General features: G+C 44.3%; 1 protein-coding gene across 1 annotated transcript in view; it reads left to right on the forward strand.

Annotated features, from left to right (window-relative positions):
* The window catches only part of SLC16A6 (solute carrier family 16 member 6), a 9791-nt gene extending 4367 nt beyond the window's left edge, over window positions 1–5424 (forward strand). The window contains 3 exon segments of the mRNA XM_007455269.1: window positions 785–913; window positions 3164–3979; window positions 5174–5424. Of these exon segments, the coding sequence (XP_007455331.1) occupies window positions 785–913; window positions 3164–3979; window positions 5174–5424 (1196 nt within the window).
* Window positions 5425–22941: the final 17517 nt, after the last annotated feature.

Genomic DNA, 22941 nt, shown 5'->3' on the forward strand with positions numbered 1-22941 from the left:
GGGGGGAGGGGAGGGAATCAAATCCAAAGTGTATTCCTTTCTCCCTTTCTCTTTTTTCTTTAAAATTAATAATGTCCCAGATCAGTGGTTTTGAACTGGTCTGTATGGGCTCCAGGGTGTTTCCCTGGGAACCTCTCCTCAATCAACGCCCAAGACTTTTTGTCTGAATTTTTTTTTTTTTAATATTTACCAATGAGGAAGAGAACTTCTCTTTTGTGATAGTTTGCAGCCCAAAGACATCATTTTCACAAAGCAAGGTTTGCATTTCTTTAGCTGAGATTTGCCAAGTCAGGCTGTGAGCATCCTGAGCTGTAGGGGAGGGGTCTGTGCCGGACTTATTTTCGGGGTCTGAGAAAAATTTTTCCCTTTCAAAACACTTTAAATCTTTGCATATGTTTCTACACATACCAAAACTCATTTATTTCCAAATAGAAGTCTTAAATAAAAACTATATTCGGTAAGAGTTCTGTCCACTGTGGATTGTATAAATTGGGGGGGAAAACATTGCAGAAAAGTACGGAAAAGAAACAGAAAACAGGTTTGTTTTTTTAACTCCTAGCTTTTCCAAAACATCTCTTGCGGTTTCTCCAAACCTCTGACGAAACCTGTTTTTTGTTTTGTTTTGTTTTGTTTTTTGCTACAGCACTATTTTCCAGAATGAATTTCTGGGCTCCCAGAACTTATCATTTTAAATATGAACACAAAAATCCCAGATCTTTGAATGCATTCTTCTGGCATCAGTGAGGATGTGGTCCTTTCTGTCGTTTTTGACTTTCCATCACAGGTCTGGGATACTGCTTTAGCTTTCTCCCAACTGTCACCATTCTGTCACAGTACTTTGACAGAAGACGCTCTGTGGTCACGGCTGTTGCTTCTACAGGAGAATGTTTCGCTATGTTTGCTTTTGCACCAGGTAAGTGGACGCGGCTGCAGTCTGTCTACGTGTTCACGTGAACTATAGCTCTTCTTGCTACACTAACTCTTGCCAACCATCAGTGAATAGATTGACAGCTTCGACTGCGTGCAGAAGGAAAGGTTAATTGTCTTCTCTTGTCCAGCACATTTTCAGGATCTGTCTTCCCTAACCCCAATTTTAGGAATTCAAACATTTTCATACTGGTCCAAGTTTACATAAACAGGAATATACAATGGCACATATTCAGTGGTAAGGCTTGAAACAGCCATTGCAAAAAAGATGATTTAATGATTTCGGATTGTTCCCATTATTCTATTTCTCTCCTTGGTCAAAAGAGCCATATTCAATGCAGATTTAAATTGTGCTAGTAAAGTCCCTTTCGTGAATGGTGTGTGGATAATCTCACAAGGAGATTTTTTTTTTTTTTTTTTTTCCGGTTCGGGGCCCTCTCACCGTTGTGGCCTCTCCCGTTGCGGAGCACAGGCTCAGTGGCCATGGCTCACAGGCGCAGCCGCTCCGCGGCACGTGGGATCTTCCCGGACCGGGGCACGGACCCGCATCTCCTGCATCGGCAGGTGGACCCCCAACCACTGCGCCACCAGGGAAGCCCTCACAGGGAGATTTTTATCCCTGGTTTATTTCCCTATCTTAACGAGAACCTGTGAATTTCACTAGCCAGTGGTAGACAAATCACCTAGAGACTTAGATTGACCTCTTACTCTGCCATTTCTTGGTGAATGTGTCAGTGGATCGCGGCGGATTTGTTCAAAGGAGATACATGTAGTAGTATTTAGGGGTGACATGTCATGTCTGAAGCTTTTCAGATAGTTCAGAAAAATTAATGTATGCTTGCCTATAAATAGGCAGACAGAGAAAAATGTTAACTGTTGAAATTCGCTGAAGTGCGGGCAGGCAGATAGGTATCATTCTTCGCACTTTTCTGTCCGTTTGAAATTTTTCGGAACAAAACACTGAGGGGAGCATCAGTGGCCTGTGAACGCCCTGAAGGTAGACACTGCATCTTGGTCGGCTTTGTTCCCTAGCACATCCCTGGCACCTGGTAGGCAGGCACTCAAGGAATGTGAGTTGGAGCAAAGAGCAGACCGATCATTGCCAGAGGAGGGTAAAGCACTTTGAAATACCCAAGCCTGAAAGATTTTGCAATTCTGAGTTTCCCATATGAACAGGGGGAAAAGAGGTGTGAGCCAAGCATATGCTACAAAAGTGAATGGAGACCCCGTGCCCCGGAATTCGGGGCTGTCTCGCTAAGCTCATCTGCTTTCTCGGGAACCAACTTAGCATGTCTCTTATACCTGACTGTCAGCTCTCAGAGAATGAGAATCTAGTGAAATGAAATTCTAATGAACATCATTTCACCTTTGTGGGATGATGACGAAAATTCCTGAAGGTCTCGTGGGGCCTGCATTATCCTCTTGTCACTATGGGTCCTGAAGCCCCCTTGGGCCTGACACCGCCCAACCCCCAGAGGACCCCAGCCAGGGCCCAGTCCCCCACTCCAGGCTGCCTCTGGGCTGGCAGGAAGGTAGTTAGAACGCTCCACAAAGAAAGCGGAGAACTGTAGCAATACTGCACAGGACCATACTGTATCCACACTAGAACTGTCTTAATTCCAGGATAAAATCCTATGAGCTTTTAGATTCTTAGTTTATCCTCTCCTTCATCTGTTACTACTAAGGGTTGAAGGAGTGGATGGAGAACGATCTAGCTCAGAGGGTGGAAATTCTGTCTTGAAGAGGCCAGAGGGGAAATATTTCAGGCGTCACGGGCAAGTCCTTGTGGGATCCACTCATCTCTGCGGTGACAGCACAGAAGCAGCCGTAGACAACATTAAAGAATGATCTCGGCTGTGTTCTAGTCAAGGGTTATCATCCAGAACAGGCAGCGGGTTGGATTTGGCCCGCAGACGGCTGTCTGCCGAACCTCGATGTGGGTCACGGACTTAGTTCATCTCGAGTCTCTGCCTGGCGGAAGGCACCCACCAGAGCTCTCTCAGAGGCCTGGGCTGAAAATGTGTATCTCTGCTCATCCTTATGCACCTTCCTCCTTCTCGAGTCCTAAAAGCCCCCAAAACCTAGAAGAAAGGGTAGTGCCTGTCGACTGCATTCGCACGGCCAAGTAACTTTTGTTTACCTGTTTCCCGGTCCGCGTTTCTTCTCCCCCCGCCCCCGGTCTCGAGTTCGTTTCTGACCTTGGCTTTTCTTTCTCCTTCGCTCCTGCCCACCCAAGCCATCACGGCCCTGAAGGAGACCATCGGCTGGAGGTACAGCCTCCTCTTCGTGGGTCTCCTGCAGCTCAACCTCGTGGTCTGTGGGGCGCTGCTCAGACCTATCATCATCAGAGGACCCGGGACCCCCAAAACCACCGCCCATGAAAATCGGAAAGAAGTGCAATACATGCTTGAGAACGAGAAAACCCGCACCTCGATCGATTCCATTGACTCAGGAGTAGAACTACCTACCTCACCTAAAAACGTGCCTGGTCACACGGCCGTAGAGCTCGAGCCCAAGGCCGACCTGCAGCGGATCCTGGGCCAGCCCGGCTCCAAGCCCGGCTGCCAGAAGGCCCCGCTGCTGGACTTCTCCGTCCTGAAAGAGCAAAGTTTTATCTGCTACGCGTTTTTTGGTCTCTTTGTCACCCTGGGCTTCTTTGCCCCGTCCCTGTACATCATCCCCTTGGGCCTCAGCCTGGGCCTGGACCGGGACCGCGCTGCTTTCTTACTGTCAGCGATGGCGATCGCAGAAGTGTTCGGGAGGATCGGGGCTGGGCTGGTCCTGAACAGAGAGCCCATCCGCAAGATCTACATCGAGCTCATCTGTGTCGTCTTACTGACCGTGTCCCTGTTTGCCTTTACTTTTGCCACTGAATTCTGGGGTCTCATGTCCTGTAGCGTATTTTCCGGGATTATGGTTGGGACGGTGGCGGGGACCCACATCCCGCTGCTCGCTGAGGACGACGTTGTGGGAATCGAGAAGATGTCTTCAGCGGCTGGCGTCTACGTCTTCTTCCAGAGCATCGCGGGACTGGCTGGACCGCCCCTTGCAGGTAAGTTAAATACACAAAGTAAAACCCTTGTCTGCTATCCTTTTACAATATTTTACTTTTCCACGATGGTGTATCCCAGGATGTTGAATATAGTTCTCTGTGCTCTGCAGTAGGAGCTTGTTCATTCACGCTGTATCTAATAGTTTAAACCTGCTCACCCCAAACTCCCACTCCATCCCTCCCTCATCCCCCTCCCCCTTGGCAACCACAAGTCTGTTCTCTCAACCACAAGTCTGTGAGTCTGTTTCTGTTTCGTAGATGAGTTCATCTGTGTCACAGTTTAGATTCCACCTGTAGGATACTGTCCTTTTATTAATCGTGCCAGCTTCCTATTCGAGTCGAATGGAAAATAAAACTATTGATTTTTATACTTGCAGAGATTTTTAGAGGTGTCAGGATAGAGGTTACCCGAGCCACCTCTCTTGACTTAAATATGAGGAAAGTGAAAGCCAGAGAATGTCAGCGTACAGCCCAATGGTAAATCAGTGACCAAGTCAGGATTAGAACCTGGGTCTGCAGCCCAAGCTGCCCAGGCTTTTTCTACCAGTTGGCCTTGAAAAATGCTCACAGCGGGGGCGGGGAACGCTTGGATATCTGACCTCAATTCCCTTTGACTTTGGGGATAACAGAACTAAGGGTCTTCTGTAAGCCAGCTTCCCTTCTAGGGAGGGGTTTTAGGGAACTGAACCTAGAACAGCACTCTGCAGAGAACTTCACTAATCACTACAGAATATTTCCCTGTAGGAAGGACATGGGTTTGTTTTACATGTTAGCCCTGAAATAAGTCCTTGAGGTTATTGTGATTAGAAATCTTACCCCATGTGAAAAGATACCTGAAATGAACTCGAGTGAAAATAAAAGAGCTCTTTCCTCTTAGGAGAGGATGTCAGCTTTCCTAAGGAGTGGGCATCTCACCGTTCCCAAGTTTTAGATTGTCAACTAGGACAGATCAGCCCACAAAGGACATCTGAGTGACAGAATTTTCTCAGGTGCTAAGTAGGTTGTACGTTTGTCTACATCTTCTCTCCCGTCTAGAAAAGACTCCTACCTTCCACGTGCTTTTTTCTTAAAAACAAACAAACAAAAAAACCCAGACAAAACAAGGAAGGCAAAGAACCTGAGAAGTGGCTGAGTTTGGGGGATCCTGGTGTGTGTGGGGGTGTCTTTGTGGCTAATGTGCTGACGCTCCCGCAGGGCTTCTGGTGGACCAGAGCAAGATCTACAGCAGAGCCTTCTACTCCTGCGCGGCTGGGATGCTTGTGGCCGCTGTGTGCCTCGCCCTCGTGAGACCCTGTAAAAGGGGGCTGTGCCGCCGTCCCCGAGCCGGGGAAGGGAAGGCCGAGAGTCACCGTGGGAAAGCTTTACAAGACATCCCAGAAGACTTTCTTGAAATGGACCTGGGGAAGACTGAGCACAGAGCTCCTATGAAAATGGAGCCCGTGTGACACGCCTGTCATTCACACCAGCCTCCCCGGGGGCTGGAGAGGGTGGGGGACAGGGGACCCAGGGCAGCAGAGATGTGGACCACCCACCCGCTTTCCAGACTACACTCTAAAGGGAATGTATGCGTGAACACCACTACCAACATCCTTCTTTTTTTTCTTGTAAGTTTTCCTTTTCGCTTGTTTTTTAAGCCAAAACAAAAACCACTGAACACCCTTTCCGTACATCAACCCGGCTGTATTCAGTAGCAATACAAAGATGCACAGGACTCTCGGGTTCGCGTTCCGGTTTTAAAAGAGTGACATGAATTGGCAAAGTGGTTTTAAGAGCTCTCACGTGTGATAAACTACTATCTTGGAAAAGGACATCTGGCTGAGGCCATTGCAATGAAATTGGCCATTCCAAAAAAAAAAAAAGGAAAAAAAAATCTTACAACATTTAAAACATTTCTCATTTTCAGAAACATGAACAAATTGTTTAAAACCCTTTGAAAAATACTGAGGTTTCCATGAACAAATTAGGGCCTCTGAATTTTCCACATAGTTCATGGAAATGAAGTGCAGCTTGAGACCAAACGTTTGGCTATTAGTAAACGGAAATTTACAAATATATGTAACTTGACCTTCATAAATGTGAAGGTGACCACTTCTTTATGGCCAGTCACTACCAGAAGCATTTCAATACAGAACACACAGCACAGCGTTCAAAAATGTGTTTCCTATTGCTTTTAATTATTCAGAAATATGTGATTGTAGTCTTTAATTTAAACCACTATTTATTATTAAGTTATTTTAGAATGAATAAAGTAATCAAAAGAAAGAAAATCTGAGACATAAGCAGAATTTCTGCCCCCTTTCTGCAATCCTTTACGTGCCTCAAAGAATACTTCTTAACTTGTAAAGTGACTCTCGTAAAAGGCCAAGTTTAAGGATTCTTCAGTTGGATTAACGACAACGTGCGTCATTTCAAGGGGGGGAACGACGATGAGTAGCAAATCGCCTTAGCTTTTTTAAATGATTTGTTTTATCACCTAAGAATACTTGAGGATCTTCTTTGATCAGAATTATATTTCATTGAATTGTTGAAGCATTTCTGATTTTTTTTTTTTAATCTCACCGTTGAAGCATTTCTGTATTTCACGTGGGATAGCAGAGACATTTATTTTACCATCATGAGTTATATCATATAAACCTTGATTGCTCTACGTTACCAGAGTTATCGAGTTAACTGGTCACTGGGTTTTGTTTTGGAGTTACATTACATGTATAGTATTTCTCATGTGCACATTTTTCTGTAAAAGGGCAAGTATGAGGGTAACAGGTTGGCTACGTACTCATAATGTCCTGAATCTCACTCTACAGGTGATGGTCAGTACCGCTGCTCCATCTTTATTCATTTACTGTTAATTTATGACAACTCAGGGGGAAAAAAAATATAACAAGCCTAGTTTGGTTACAGGTACACACAAGCTTGAATATTTCTCTGCACTGAAATGAAAGTGGCATATAGTTCATCACCACCTGCTACGTTTCTGTATAGTGCTTGATCAGCCATAGAAATAGGACAATCTGTGAAACTTTGGGGAGGGGCTGGGGAGGAAATGACAATGTGTCTGTCAAAAGCAGACACACCTGGAACAAGCTGGATGTAGCAAATCTCTGTCACTACCAGAGAAGGACTTGGAGCTTGTGGCACTTTTGCAGACTTCAAGACTTCAGCACTTTACAGCCTTTTTTACTATGAATGTTCAATACAATTTAATATTTATATCTGGTTTCAGAGCGACCTGCTTAAGACGTCCATTCTGTTAATTGCATGGAAAATAAAATGTGTGCCGGTTTCAGTATGTCAGTAGTCAAGGTTTTCAATATTTGGCAGAAAATGAAAACAGGATTTTGCTGATTTGTTCTGTATTCTGTGACAGTCTGGTACTTCTAGATTTGCAATAAATGTACGGCTTTTTTATTTAAAGAGAGTGATTCGGCTTTTTATTGACTCCTTGGCGTTCATTGTTGGATCCAGTTAAAGTTATAAAAACTCAAGGAAGATTCATGTCAAATAACGTTTTTAAAAGCTTTTGTGCAAAATCTTTTAACTGCACTAGAGACACATAAACGTTTCCAAGACGTGTTAGTTGAACATCATTATTTCATAAATGAAAAATAAATGAATGGGGACTTCCCTGGTGGCCCAATGGTTAAGACTCCATACTCCCAATGCAGTGGGGCACGGGTTCGATCTCTGGTTGGGGAACTAAGATCCCACATGCCACACAGCATGGCAAAAAATTAAAAAATAAATAAATGAATGAAATGATATCCTGGTGGCCACAGAGAGATAGCTCAGCCTATCAAAAGTAATAAGTGAAAATAGTTAAGACTAACCATACGTAGTTACAGAACAGGCCTAAGAACTGCTCTAACCTGTAAGTAAACAGCACGTACTTTCCATGCCAGGGGTCTGCAAAATCTTTTTCTGTAAAGGTCCAGATAGTAACTATTTAAGGCTTTGCAGGCCACACAGGCTTGGTCACAACTATTCAGCTCTGCCTCTGTAGGGCACAAACAGCCATAGACAAAATGTAAATGAATGAGCATGGCTGTCTCAATGAAAGTTTATTTTTGGATACTGAAATTTGAACTCCATAAAATTTTCACACACTATGAAATATTGTTGATTTTTTTCAGCCACACAAAAATGTAAAAATCATTATTAGTTTGCAGGCGGTCAAGAAAAGTCGGCAGTGAACTGGATTTGGCCTGTGGGCCCCACTGATCAGACAGGTACCACCAGTAGCAAAACTGTAAACTAGCTGTCCTGACTGATGGGAAAGGATCATCGTGGCCAAAGTGACCCTTAGATCACAGGTGCCAAAGATAGGAAAGATCAAACAGCTGCTGGCACATTATCAGGTTTCATTGCCTGTGATTAAAGAGATTTGGCTTCCACGTTACTGACGAAATAATTTCACTACAAATGTAGACCACTTCCCTTCCCAAAATAAAATCATTCCAGTTGTAAAAATGGGATAAGATCATGTGTTCTTTTAAGACAAATGCATCCTTAACAGATACAATGTTTCCAAGCTTTTGAACCAGGTTATCAATTTTCCACTCCAATAACGTGTAGGGTGTTAGCTTTTGTACATTTATTTGCCTTTCCTTTCACTCAATACCTGGTGATAAAATATAGATTCTAACTCAGAGTTCCATGGCCGAGTCATCCATTCAAGTCACTTGAGGTATTTATTACATTTAGATTTCTTTGCTTCTCAAATATTATAAATCAGAAATGATCATGAATCCCTTCTTTTTTTTCTTTTTTCTTTTTTCTCTTCTTGGCCGCAACGCACTGCACAGCTTGAGGGATCCAGTTCCCCGACCAGGATTGAGCCCAGCCCACGGCAGTGATAGCGCCGCATCCTAACCACTAGGCCACCAAAGAAGTCCCATGAATCCTTATTTTTAAAAGCTCCCAGATATGGGGTTCACTAATATGCCTAGAATTTAGAAGCCACTGCCCTTAAAATTTTAAATGATTATGAGCATTCATCAAAACGACCAATTTAAAGACAATTCAGACATGGTACACACGCTAAAAGATCACTCCTATAAGTATACATCGCACTGCAAAACGAGAAGCTGTCCTGGTTTTCAGGTTTATGGTTAATACAGGGGAGGCCTACAGTCTCCAACGGGTGGGCCAGACTCTGTTGCATAAGTAAGGAAACTAGCTCCCCCTGGTGTTCAGTGTCTGTCATGACCGCCTGAGGGTGCTGAACAAGAAAAGTGCCAAGGTCAGGAACTTGCAAAATTTCGTTTTTCACGTACGAAAAACTCTCACGGCCAAATCACAATGACCACAGTGACTACAGATCTCCTAAAGGGGAAATGGGACAGCAAAACGGATACCCCAGAACACTTTATCTATAAAGGCTTTTAAAATATAGCTCACCCAAGGTTATGGGAAAAAAATACAAATTGTTGTGGCCATGAATTTATATTATGTATCTACCTTTCCGGCAACTCAAGAAGAGAACAAGCACGCTAACCATCCTAGCAACTTACTCCCCTAGAATTCGACCCAAACTCTACCTTCTCTACACTGGGGACTCTCTTGCTAAGTCCCCACTTCACTGAGGGTCTCCCGACTGTGTGAGGGCAGCAGGGCCACCCTAACCTGTCCTCAGCAGAAGCCTGATCCTCTCCCCACATCCTACCTGCTCTGCTTGCTAAATATATCCAGAACCTGACTGCCTTTGCCAACTCCACCAGCAGCCCTGATCCGAGTCAATGTCATCTTCGCTCCATCACTGCAATCGTCTTACAGTAGATTTGCCCACTTCCGCTCTCGCCACACATGTACCCCAGCCCACCCTGGCCTTCGTTTTCCAGACAGAAGCCTTGCAACAATCCTTTTAAAGCATGAGCTGCACACGACCACATGCCCAAGTCTAGTACTTTCTGCCTGGCTCTTGCTGCACCGGCTTTATTATTGTTCCTTGAAATCACACGCCTCAGGCCTTGGCATCTGTGGTTCCCTTTGCCTGGCCCTGCTTTCCTGAGATGTGCACATGACATGAGCCTTCAATTTGGTCCCCCCCGCAAAAGTCACCCCCCTGACGAGGCATGCCTGAATAGCCTATCCAAAACAGCACTTGTTTCTACCCCTTTACTCTGATGCTATAAAAGTATTGTTTACTCACTTATTATCATTAAGGCATAGCAGTTTTTTGTTCACCGCTATATCCCCAAAGCTCTGAGCAGGGCCTGGCACATTGTAGGTGATGCTCCAAAAATATTGCTAGATGAATGAGTTAATAAGTGCCTCATGGGGCTTCCCTGGTGGCGCAGTGGTTGGGAGTCCGCCTGCCGATGCAGGGGACAAGGGTTCGTGCCCCGGTCCAGGAAGATCCCACATGCCACGGAGCGGCTGGGCCCGTGAGCCATGGCCGATGAGCCTGCGCATCCGGAGCCTGTGCTCCACAACCAGAGAGGCCACAACAGTGAGAGGCCCGCGTACCGCAAAAAAAAAAAAAAAAAAAAAAAAAAAAAAAAGTGCCTCATTTTTCATTGACATTTTCCAGAGGAAAAAAAAAAATGGTACCTATTTACGATTACACTCAAGAGTCTGTTGCTTCTATCAATCAGCTCGATGGCCTGAAAGCACTGTGCTCAAAACCTGCTGGTCCCAGGCTCGCCCCGCATCCATACTCTCCCTCCCCCCCGGCCTGAGCGAGCCAGAGCCCCCAAATCAGCTGCTCCTTTAACCCCGTCCTGTCTGAGCGAAGAACAGACGCCCTCCGGGGACCTACACGCAGAGGCGGGGCCAAATGCAAAGCTGAGCCCCGGGAGCTGTGAGAACAGAGAAGAGAAAGGGACATCTCTCCCAGCAGCCTCAGGAGCAGCGGATTAAAGCTCCACAATCAACTTGATACACCTGCATCTGTGGAATATCTGAATAGACAACGAATCATCCCAACATTGAGGTGGTGGACTTTGGGAGCAACAGTAGACTTGGGGTTTGCTTTCTGCATCTAATTTGTTTCTGCTTTTATGTTTATCTTAGTTTAGTATTTAGAGTTTATTATCATTGGTATTTGGTTGTGCCCTTTCTTTTTTTAATATTTATATATATTTTTCCTTTTTCTCTTTTTGTGAGTGTGTATATGTATGCTTTTTTGTGTGATTTTGTCTGTATAGCTTTGCTTTTACCATTTGTCCTAGGGTTCTGTCTGTCCGTTTTTTGTTTGTTTGTTTTTTAGTATAGCTTTTAGTGCTTGTTATCTCTGGTGGATTTGTTTTTCGGTTTGGTTGCTCTCTTCCTTCTTTCTTTCTTTCTTTTATTACTTTTTAATTTTTTATTTTAATTTTTAAATTTTTTTATTTTAATAACTTTATTTTATTGTATTTTTTTCTTTCTTTCTTTCTTTCTCCCTTTTCTTCTGAGCCATGTGGCTGACAGGGTCTTAGTGCTCCAGCCCAGTGGCAGGCCTGTGCCTCTGAGGCGGGAGAGCACAGTTCAGGACATTGGTCCACCAGAGACGTCCTGGCGCCATGTAACATCAAACAGCGAAAGCTCTCCCAGAGATCTCCATCTCAACGCTAAGACCCAGCTCCACTCAACGACCAGCAAGCTACAGGGCTGGACGCCCCATGCCAAGCAACTAGCAAGACAGGAACACAACCCCACCCATCAGCAGAGAGGCTGCCTAAAATCATAATAAGGTCACAGACACCCCAAAACACACCACCAGACGTGGACCTGCCCACCAGAAAGACAAGATCCAGCCTCATCCACCAGAACACAGGCACCAGTCCCCTCCACCAGGAAGCGTACACAACACATTGAACCAACCTTACCCACTGGGGGCAGACACCAAAAACAACGGGAACTACGAACCTGCGGCCTGCAAAAAGGAGACCCCAAACACAGCAAGTTAAGCAAAATGAGAAGACAGAGAAACACACAGCAGATGAAGGAGCAAGGTAAAAACCCACCAGACCAAACAAATGAAGAGGAAATAGGCAGTCTACTGAAAAAGAATTCAGAGTAGTGACAGTAAAGATGATCCAAAATCTTGGAAAGAGAATGGAGAAAATACAAGAAATGTTTGACAAGGACCTAGAAGAACTAAGGAGCAAACAAACAATGATGAACAACACAATAAGTGAAATTTAAAATTCTCTAGAAGGAATCAATAGCAGAATAACTGAGGCAGAAGAACAGATAAGTGACCTGGAAGATAAAATAGTGGAAACAGCTACCGCAGAGCAGAATAAAGAGAAAAGGATGAAAAGAACTGAGGACAATCTGAGACACCTCTGGGACAACATTAAAGGCACCAACATTCGAATTATAGGGGTCCCGGAAGAAGAAGAGAGAAAGAAAGGGACTGAGAAGATATTTGAAGAGATTAGAGTTGAAAACTTCCCTAATATGGGAAAGGAAATAGTCAAGTCCAGGAAGCGCAGAGAGTCCCATACAGGATAAATCCAAGGAGAAACACGCCAAGATACATTTTAATCGAACAATCAAAAATTAAGTACAAAGAAAAAATATTAAACGCAGCAAGGGAAAAACAACAAATAACATACAAGGGAATCTCCATAAGGTTAACAGCTGATCTTTCAGCAGAAACTCTGCAAGCCAGAAGGGAGTGGCAGGACATATTTAAAGTGATGAAAGGGAAAAACCTACAACCAGGATTACTCTACCCAGCAAGGATCTCCTTCAGATTCCACAGAGAAATTAAAACCTTTACAGACAAGCAAAAGCTAAGAGAATTCAGGACCACCAAACCAGCTTTACAACAAATGCTAAAGGAACTTCTCTAGGCAGGAAACACAAGAGAAGGAGCAAACCTACAATAACGAACCCCAAACAATTAAGAAAATGGTAATAGGAACATACATATCGATAATTACCTTAAATGTAAATGGATTAAATGCTCCAGCCAAAAGACACAGACTGGCTGAGTGGATACAAAACCAAGACCCAGAGATTGGTTCAAGATGGCGGAGTAGAAGGACATGCTCTCACTCCCTCCTTCGAGAACACCGGAATCACAACTAACTGCTGAACAATCATCGACAAGAAGACACTGGAACTCATCAAAAAAGATCCCTCACAGGCAAAGACAAAGGAGAAGCCACAAAGAGACGGTAGAAGGGGGGCTATCACAATATAACCAAATCCCATAACTGCTGGGTGGGTGACTCACAAACTGGAGAACACTCATACCACAGAAGTCCACCCACTGGAGTGATGGTTCTGAGCCACACAACAGGCTTCCCAACCTGGGGGTCTGGCAACAGGAGGAGGAGTTCCTAGAGAATCATACTTTGAAGGCTAGTGGGATTTGATTGCAGGACTTTGGCAGGATTGGGGGGAACAGAGACTCCAGTCTTGGAGGGCACACACAAAGTAGTGTGTGCATCAGGACCCAGGGGAAGGAGTAGAGACCCCATAGGAGACTGAACCAGACCTGCCTGCTAGTGGTGGAGGGTCTCCTGCAGAGGTGGGGGGTGGCTGTGGCTCACCGTGGGGACAAGGACACTGGCAGCAGAAGTTCTGGGAAGTACTCCTTGCCGTGAGCCCTCCGAGAGTCCGCCATTAGCCCCACCAAAGAGCCTGGGTAGGCTCCAGTGTTGGGTCGCCTCAGGCCAAACAACCAACAGGGAGGGAACCCAGCCCCACCCATCAGCAGACAAGTGGATTAGAGGTTTACTGAGCTCTGCCCACCAGAGCAACAGCCAGCTCTACCCACCACCAGTCCCTCCCATCAGGAAACTTCCACAGGCCTCTTAGATAGCCTCATCCACCAGAGCACAGACAGCAGAAGCAAGAAGAACTACAATCTTGCAGCCTGTGGAACAAAACCCACATTCACAGAAAGATACACAAGATGAAAAGGCAAAGGGTTATGTACCAGATAAAGGAACAAGATAAAACCCCAGAAAAACAACTAAATGAAGTGGAGATAGGCAACCTTCCAGAGAAAGGATTCAGAATAATGATAGTGAAGATGATCCAGGACCTCGGATAAAGGAGGGAGGCAAAGAGCGAGAAGATGCAAGAAATGTTTAGCAAAGATCTAGAAGGATTAAAGAACGAACAAAGAGAGATGAACAATACAATAACTGAAATGAAAAATACACTAGAAGGAATCAATAGCAGAATAACTGAGGCAGAAGAACAGATAAGTGACCTGGAAGACAGAATGGTGGAATTCACGGCTGTGGAACAGAATAAAGAAAAAAGAATGAAAAGAAATGAGGACAGCCTAACAGACCTCTGAGACAATAATAAACGCAACAACATTCACATTATAAGGGTCCCAGAAGGAGAAGAGAGAGGGAAATGACCGAAGAAAATATGTGAAGAGATTATAGTTGAAAACTTCCCTAACATGGGAAAGGAAATAGCCACCCAAGTCCAGGGAGTGCAGGGAGTCCCATACAGGATAAACCCAAGGAGAAACACGCCGAGACACGTAGTAATCAAATTGGCTAAAATTAAAGACAAAGAAAAATTATTGAAAGCAGCAAGGGAAGAACAACAAATAACATAAAAGGGAACTCCCATGAGGTTAACAGCTGATTTCTCAGCAGAAACTCTACAAGCCAGAAGGGAGTGGCATGATATACTTAAAGTGATGAAAGGGAAGAACCTACAACCAAGATTACTCTACCCGGCAAGGATCTCATTCAGATTCGATGGAGAAATCAAAAGCTTTACAGACAAACAAAAGCTAAGAGAATTCAGCACCACCAAACCAGCTCTACAAGAAATGCTAAAGGAACTTCTCTAAGTGGGAAACACAAGAGAAGAAAAGCACCTACAAAAACAAGCCCAAAATAATTAAGAAAATGGTAATAGGAACATACATATCAATAATTACCTTAAACGTGAATGGATTAAATGTTCCAACCAAAAGACACCGGCTTGCTGAATGGATACAAAAACAAGACCCATATATATGCTGTCTACAAGAGACCCACTTCAGACCTAGGGACACATACAGACTGAAAGTGAGGGGATGGAAAAAGATATTCCATGCAAATGGAAATCAAAAGAAAGCTGGAGTAGCAATACTCATATCAGATAGAATAGATTTTAAAATAAAGAATGTTACAAGAGACAAGGAAGGACACTACATAATGATCAAGGGGTCAATCCAAGAAAAAGGTATAACAATTATAAATATATATGCACCCAACATAGGAGCACCTCAATACATAAGGCAACAGCTCTAAAAGAGGAAATCAACAGTAACACAATAGTAGTGGGGGGCTTTAACACGTCACTTACACCATTGGACAGATAATCCAAACAGAAAATTAATAAGGAAACACAAGCTTTAAATGGTACAATAGACCAGATAGGTTTAATTGATATTTATAGGACATTCCATCCAAAAACAACAGACTACATTTTCTTCTCAAGTGTGCACAGAACGTTCTCCAGGATAGACCACATCTTGGGTCACAAATCAAGCCTCAGTAAATGTAAGAAAATTGAAATCATATCAAGCATCTTTTCTGACCACAACGCTATGAGATTAGAAATGAATTACAGGGGAAAAAACATAAAAAAACACAAACACATGGAGGCTAAACAATACGTTACTAAATAACCAACAGATCACTAAAGAAATCAAAGAGGAAATCAAACAATACCTACAGACAAATGACAATGAAAACACAACAATCCAAAACCTACGGGATGCAGCAAAAGCAGTTCTAAGAGGGAAGTTTATAGCTATACAAGCCTACCTCAAGAAACAAGAAAAATCTCAAATAAACAATCTAACCTTACACCTAAAGGAACTAGAGAAAGAAGAACAAACAAAACCCAAAGTTAGCAGAAGGAAAGAAATCATAAAGATCAGAGCAGAAATAAATGAAATAGAAACAAAGAAAACAATAGCAAAGATCAATAAAACTAAAAGCTGGTTCTTTGAGAAGATAAACAAAATTGATAAACCATTAGCCAGACTCATCAAGGTAAAGGGGGAGAGGACTCAAATCAATAAAATTAGAAATGAAAAGGAGAAGTTACAACAGCCACTGCAGAAATACAAAGCATCCTAAGAGACTACTACAAGCAACTCTATGCCTATAAAATGGACAACCTGGAAGAAATGGAAAAGTTCTTAGAAAGGTATAACCTTCCAAGACTGAACCAGGAAGAAATAGAAAATATGAACAGACCAATCACAAGTAATGAAATTGAAACTGTGATTAAATATCTTCCAACAAACAGAAGTCCAGGACCAGATGGCTTCACAGGTGAATTCTATCAAACATTTAGAGAAGAGCTAACACCCATCTTCCTCAAACTCTTCCAAAAAATTGCAGAGGAAGGAACACTCCCAAACTCATTCTACGAGGCCACCATCACCCTGATACCAAAACCAGACAAAGATACCTCAAAAGAAGAAAACTACAGACCAATATCACTGGTGAACATACATGCAAAAATCCTCAACAAAACACTACCAAACAGAATCCAACAACACATTAAAAGGATCATACACCATGATCAAGTGGGATTTAGCCCAGAGATGCAAGGATTCTTCAATACATGCAAATCAATCAATGTGATACATCATATTAACAAATTGAAGAATAAAAACCATATGATCATCTCAAGAGATGCAGAAAAGGCTTCTGGGGCTTCCCTGGTGGCGCAGTGGTTGAGAGTCCGCCTGCCGATGCAGGGGACATGGGTTCGTGCCCCGGTCTGGGAAGATCCCACATGCCGTGGAGCGGCTGGGCCCGTGAGCCATGGCCGCTGAGCCTGCGCGTCCGGAGCCTGTGCTCCGCAACGGGAGAGGCCACAACCGTGAGAGGCCTGCGTACCGCAAAAAAACATAAAAATAAAAAAAGCTTCTGACAAAATTCAACACCCATTTATGATAAAAACTCTCCAGAAAGTGGGCATGGAGGGAACCTACTTCAACATGATAAAGGCCATATACGACAAACCCACAGCAAACATCATTCTCAATGGTGAAAAACTGAAAGCATTTCCTCTAAGATCAGGAACAAGACAAGGATGTCCACTCTCACCACTCTTATTCAACATAGTTTTGGAAGTCCTAGCCACGGCAATCAGAGAAGAAAAAGAAATAAAAGGAATCCAAATTGGAAAAGAAGAAGTAAAACTGTCACTGTGTGCAGATGACATGATACTATACATAGAGAATCCTAAAGATGCCACCAGAAAGCTACTAGAGCTCATCAATGAATTTGGTAAAGTTGCAGGATACAAAATTAATGGACAGAAATCTCTTGCATTCCTATACACTAATGATGAAAAATCTGAAAGAAAAATTGAGGAAACACTCCCATCTACCACTGCAACAAAAAGAATAAAATACCTAGGAATAAACCTACCTAGGGAGACAAAACACCTGTATGCAGAAAACTATAAGACACTGATGAAGGAAATTAAAGATGATACAAACAGATGGAGAGATATACCATGTTCTTGGATTGGAAGAATCAATACTGTGAAAATGACTATACTACCCAAAGCAATCTACAGATTCAATGCAATCCCTATCAAATTACCAATGGCATTTTTTACAGAACTAGAACAAAATATCTTAAAATTTGTATGGAGACACAAAAGACCCCGAATAGCCAAAGCAGTCTTGAGGGAAAAAAACGGAGCTGGAGGAATCAGACTCCCTGACTTCAGACTATACTGCAAAGCTACAGTAATCAAGACAATATGGTACTGGCACAAAAACAGAAATATAGATCAATGGAACAGGATAGAAAGCCCAGAGATAAACCCACACACCTATGGTCAACTAATCTATGACAAAGGAGGCAAGGATATACAATGGAGAAAAGACAGTCTCTTCAATAAGTGGTGCTGGGAAAACTGGACAGCTACATGTAAAAGAATGAAATTAGAACACTCCCTAACACCATACACAAAAATAAACTCAAAATGGATTAAAGACCTAAATGTAAGACCAGACACTATAAAACTCTTAGAGGAAAACATAGGAAGAACACTCTTTGACATAAATCACAGCAAGATCTTTTTTGATCCACCTCCTAGAGTAATGGAAATAAAAACAAAAATAAACAAATGGGACCTAATGAAACTTAAAAGCTTTTGCACAGCAAAGGAAACCATAAACAAGACGAAAAGACAACCCTCAGAATGGGAGAAAATATTTGCAAATGAATCAACGGACAAAGGATTAATCTCCAAAATATATAAACAGCTCATGCAGCTCAATATTAAAAAAACAAACAACCCAATGCAAAAATGGGCAGAAGACCTAAATAGACATTTCTCCAGAGGAGACATACAGATGGCCAACAAACACATGAAGAGCTGCTCAACATCACTAATTATTAGAGAAATGCAAATCAAAACTACAATGAGGTATCACCTCACACCAGTTAGAGTGGGCATCATCAGAAAATCTACAAACAACAAATGCTGGAGAGGGTGTGGAGAAAAGGGAACCGTCTTGCACTGTGGGAATGTAAATTGATACAGCCACTATGGAGAACAGTATGGAGGTTCCTTAAAAAACTACAAATAGAACTACCATATGACCCAGCAATCCCACTACTGGGCATATACCCTGCGAAAACCATAATTCAAAAAGACACATGCACCCCAGTGTTCACTGCAGCACTATTTACAATAGCCAGGTCATGGAAGCAACCTGAATGTCCACTGACAGATGAATGGATAAAGAAGATGTGGCAATGGAATATTACTCAGCCATAGAAAGAAACGAAATTGAGTTATATGTAGTGAGGTGGATGGACCTAGAGTCTGTCATACAGAGTGAAGTAAATCAGAAAGAGAAAAACAAATACCATATGCTAACACATATATATGGAATCTAAAAAAAAAAAAAAAAAAAAAGGTTATGAAGAACCTAGGGGCAGGACACCAATAATGACGCAGATGTAGAGAATGGACTTGAGGACACGGGGAGGGGGAAGGGTAAGCTGGGACGAAGTGAGAGAGTGGCACGGACACATATACACTACCAAATGTAAAATAGATAGCTAGTGGGAAGCAGCCGCATAGCACAGGGAGATCAGCTCAGTGCTTTGTGACCACCTAGAAGGGTGGGATAAGGAGGGTGGGAGGGAGACACAACAGGGAGGAGATACGGGGATATATGTATACGTATAGCTGATTCATTTTGTTATATAGCAGACACTAACACACCACTGTAAAGCAATTATACTCCAATAAAAATGTTAAAAAAAAAAAAAAAAAAAAAAGCCCTGCTGGTCCAGGGACTTCCCTGGTGGCGCAGTGGTTAAGGATCCGCCTGCCAATGCAGGGGACACGGGTTCAAGCCCTGGTCCGGGAAGATCTCACATGCCGCAGAGCAACTAAGCCCGTGTGCCACAACTACTGAGCCCACGTGCCACAGCTACTGAAGCCCGCGCGCCTAGAGCCCGTGCTCCATAACAAGAGAAGCCACCTCAATGAGAAGCCGGCGCACCACAACAAAGAGCAGCCCCCTCTCACCACAAGTAGAGAAAGCCCCGCACAGCAATGAAGACCCAACGCAGCCAAAAATAAATTAAACTAAATAAATAAATTTGTTCATAAAAACCCCTGCTTTTCCACCATCTGAGATGGGTGTCAAAGGGCAGTAAGGTCCTATATGGGCAGGTAAGCTCTGAGGAAGAAAACATAAATCCATCGGAGACTAAGCAAACAGTGGGAAGAAATCACCACTAGGGTAGGTACGTCAGTCCTCAGTATCTGCTGGTCCCACATCTGAGGAGCCACCCAACTGAGGACTGAAAACATTTGGGAAAAAAAGCTTCCAGAAAGTTCCAAAAAGCAAAACTTGAATTTCCCACACGCCTGGCAACTATTTAAATAGCATTTACTTTGTATTTACAACTCTTTATATCGTATCAGGTATTATAAGTGATCTAGGGATGATTTAAGGTACACTGGAGGATGTGCATAGGTAATATACAAATACTACCCCATTTTATATCAGGGACTTGAGCATCCACAGATTTTGGTATTGGGGGCAGGGGGCAGGTCCTGGAACCAACCCTCCTGCAGATACAGGGAGACTGAATGCGAGGAAGGCTGTGAGTCTGAACATACTGCTGCTGTAAAATTTGTTTCAACTTAACCTATTTTCCAGCAGACTGTTTTTTTCATGATGCCTCCCCCCTCACCCGCAACGGACCGCACACAGCTTGTGGGATCTTAGTTCCCTGACCCCAGGCCCTTGGCGGCGAAAGCACAGAGTGCTAACCACTGGACCGCCAGGGAAGTCCCTCACAATATGCTTTTCTTTTTCCCGGTGGCTCAACTGGTAGCAAGTGCTTTTCTATATATTGAGCCTCTTTTTCTTGGTGCTAAAGCAAAGCACTGTGATTTCTCTGACTTTGAGCAAAACCCCAGATGGCCCAACTCGAATAGAAAAGAGGTTGAAAGAAAGTTTAATCTTATAAGCTCTTCTATAAACAATGTGAAAAAAAACTGGTTAGGTGTCTGGCTTGTGGTATTTTACTTCTTATGAGGTCATACAGCAGTGACAACAAAGCAGAACCTGAAATTGCGGAGATCTGGTCCCATTTTTGCCATTGGTGTAACTAACGACACAAGAGTTTACTTCGCTACTTCGGGCTTGTTTGCTCATTAACACTTGCCAACGCTGCTTTCCAAAAGTGGAAAGGACGCACCGGGCCCTTGGCAATGGGAGGAGAGAGTAAAAAACCATCCGCCACAGGGAATAACCGCAAGACCCCAAGGCAAATCTACAGGGAGTCCAGAGGCCCTTACAGTGTTCCCCACCTTTCAGCCTGAATGTGAACCCTCTCTGTACACACTGTCCGAAGACCCCGTGACCTTTTCCTTTCAAAGCCTCACTCCCTTGTTACTTCAGCTTCACAGGGATATCTTTGCATGCGGACTAGAAATCGGTCCTAACGGAGCTCCGCCCCGTCCAATACAGCAGCCGGGACCCGTGGGACCTGCTGACCACTTGAAATGCAGCCAGTGGGAACTGAGAGGCGCTGCCCCAGTAAAATACAGGCGGAATTTGAAGACTTAGTAGGTGAAAATAATGTGAAGTGAGATAAGTCAGAGAAAGACTGATGCTGTATGCCATCACATACACGTGGGCTTTACCAGAGCAGAACTGATACAAACAGGGAAGAGAATGGTGGTTATCAGGGGCTGGGGGAGGGCGAACAGGAGCGAAGGTTTAAGGATCCAAATTCCCAACCAGTAGAAAATAAATCCTGGAAATGAGTGCACAGTACAGGGATGACACAGACAACAATACCGTATTATAAACATCAAACCTGCCAGGAGACTAGGTCTTAGTTATTCCCAGACAGACAGACAGACACACACACGCGCGCGCAAGCAAGCAATGTAAATATGTAAGTCTTATACCCATCACCTGTTGGTAATATTCTGGACGTACTGGAGCACGCAGACTACACGATTACATTAATTTCACCTGCTTCTCTCTGCGCGCACTCACGGGTCTCCTAGAAACATGCCCTGCCACAGTGGCTCCCGTTACACCGGCCGGAGCCGCTCTGATCACCCATCGGAGCCGAAGCAAGGAATGAGGTTAAGGCTCCACAGGCCTCGGCACCGCTGGGTCCGCGCGGATGCACTCACGGCTCTGCGCCCGCGCCCCTCGCCCACCGGCCTCCAGCCCCGCCTGCGGCCCACGTGGCTGCGCTGCGCTCGGTCGTCCGGTCCCGCGGAAGGGAGGCCCGCTGCGCTCTGCGGTCCGGTCGGTCCGGACGGGGGAGCCCCGGGCGGAAGCTGCCGGGCGCTTCCTGCGGGGGAGAGAGAGGAGGAGGGAGAGGGGGAGGAGGGAGGTCGGGGGACCGGGATGGGAGCGCGCTCGTTCGCGGCACGGGCATCTCTGCTGCGGGGCCGGGGCCGGGGCCGCGCTTGGCCTCCCGCTTTAGTCTCTGCGGCCTGAACTGAAAACGTAGACCCGAGAGGCACTGCTGAGTCCCTGGGCGCCACCGTGAGCGCTCCAGATTCACTGTTTCCTCGAGTGGTGTTCACCCGTGGGAAACTCTTTACTCCCAAACGCCTTGTTCCCTCAGCATTCGCAGAGCAAAAGCTGCATAGGTTTCTGTTTGTCACTAAGTGAAAATCATTCTTAAAAACTACAAAGATTTACCTACAGTGTATAAATTTAGTTGCAGGAAACAAATTATCTAACTTAACCCTAAGGAATGTTCCAAAAGTAAATGCAATGCAATAATTGGTTACACACACTTCAGTGATGATTTCTGAATAAGTGCCCGTGACCTAAAACTTCTGTTCATCCAGCTTGTGACATGAGTGAATGATTTGTTTCAACAGACCCTTCTCCTGGTCTCACAGTGCAAAGGCGGTGCAAACAGGCTTCTATCTTGACCAAACAACTGCAACCCCAACTGACACACACAGCCAAATCTGAGTTCTTTTAGGCTTGTAACTAACGCTGACCTACAGGACTACAGCTGTGCTGAACGGAATGGAGAGGAGTTAAAAGCACATGTGACTCCAGGAAGATGCACAGCCCGTAATACAATCCATAAAAGTCCACGCTGCACTGGGTTCTCTCTGCAGTATTAGGATGACCAAGTGTCTGCCCTCCAGTTAGTTTTAACGGCAAACCACCATTTTCTAAATGACTCAGGGAGGTTTAATCGAGTAGGAGAGTGAATGGAAGAGAAACCGTTGATTCGGTTCTAAAATGTGCTTTAAATCATAGTGCAATAAATAATAACTGAAAGGATTTATGCATCAAAGTTAAAAAATTACCATTAGTTTCACCCTCAAGATTAAAGGAGAAGTGGGAATCTGCTCGGCATGCAGTCATGTGATTTGCTCTAATTTCTAGATTTCCGGGAGACTCGGATCCAGCTGAGGCAGGCTCCCAGGTCTGAGGTCTTTGCCCTGTTTCCCACGGTGGGAATCCAGCCCATGTCCCCAGCCGGACAGGCCGTCACGGGCATTCCCGGCAA

Source organism: Lipotes vexillifer, unplaced genomic scaffold (assembly GCF_000442215.2).
Source record: "Lipotes vexillifer unplaced genomic scaffold, Lipotes_vexillifer_v1.1 scaffold664, whole genome shotgun sequence".
NCBI lineage: Eukaryota > Metazoa > Chordata > Mammalia > Artiodactyla > Lipotidae > Lipotes > Lipotes vexillifer.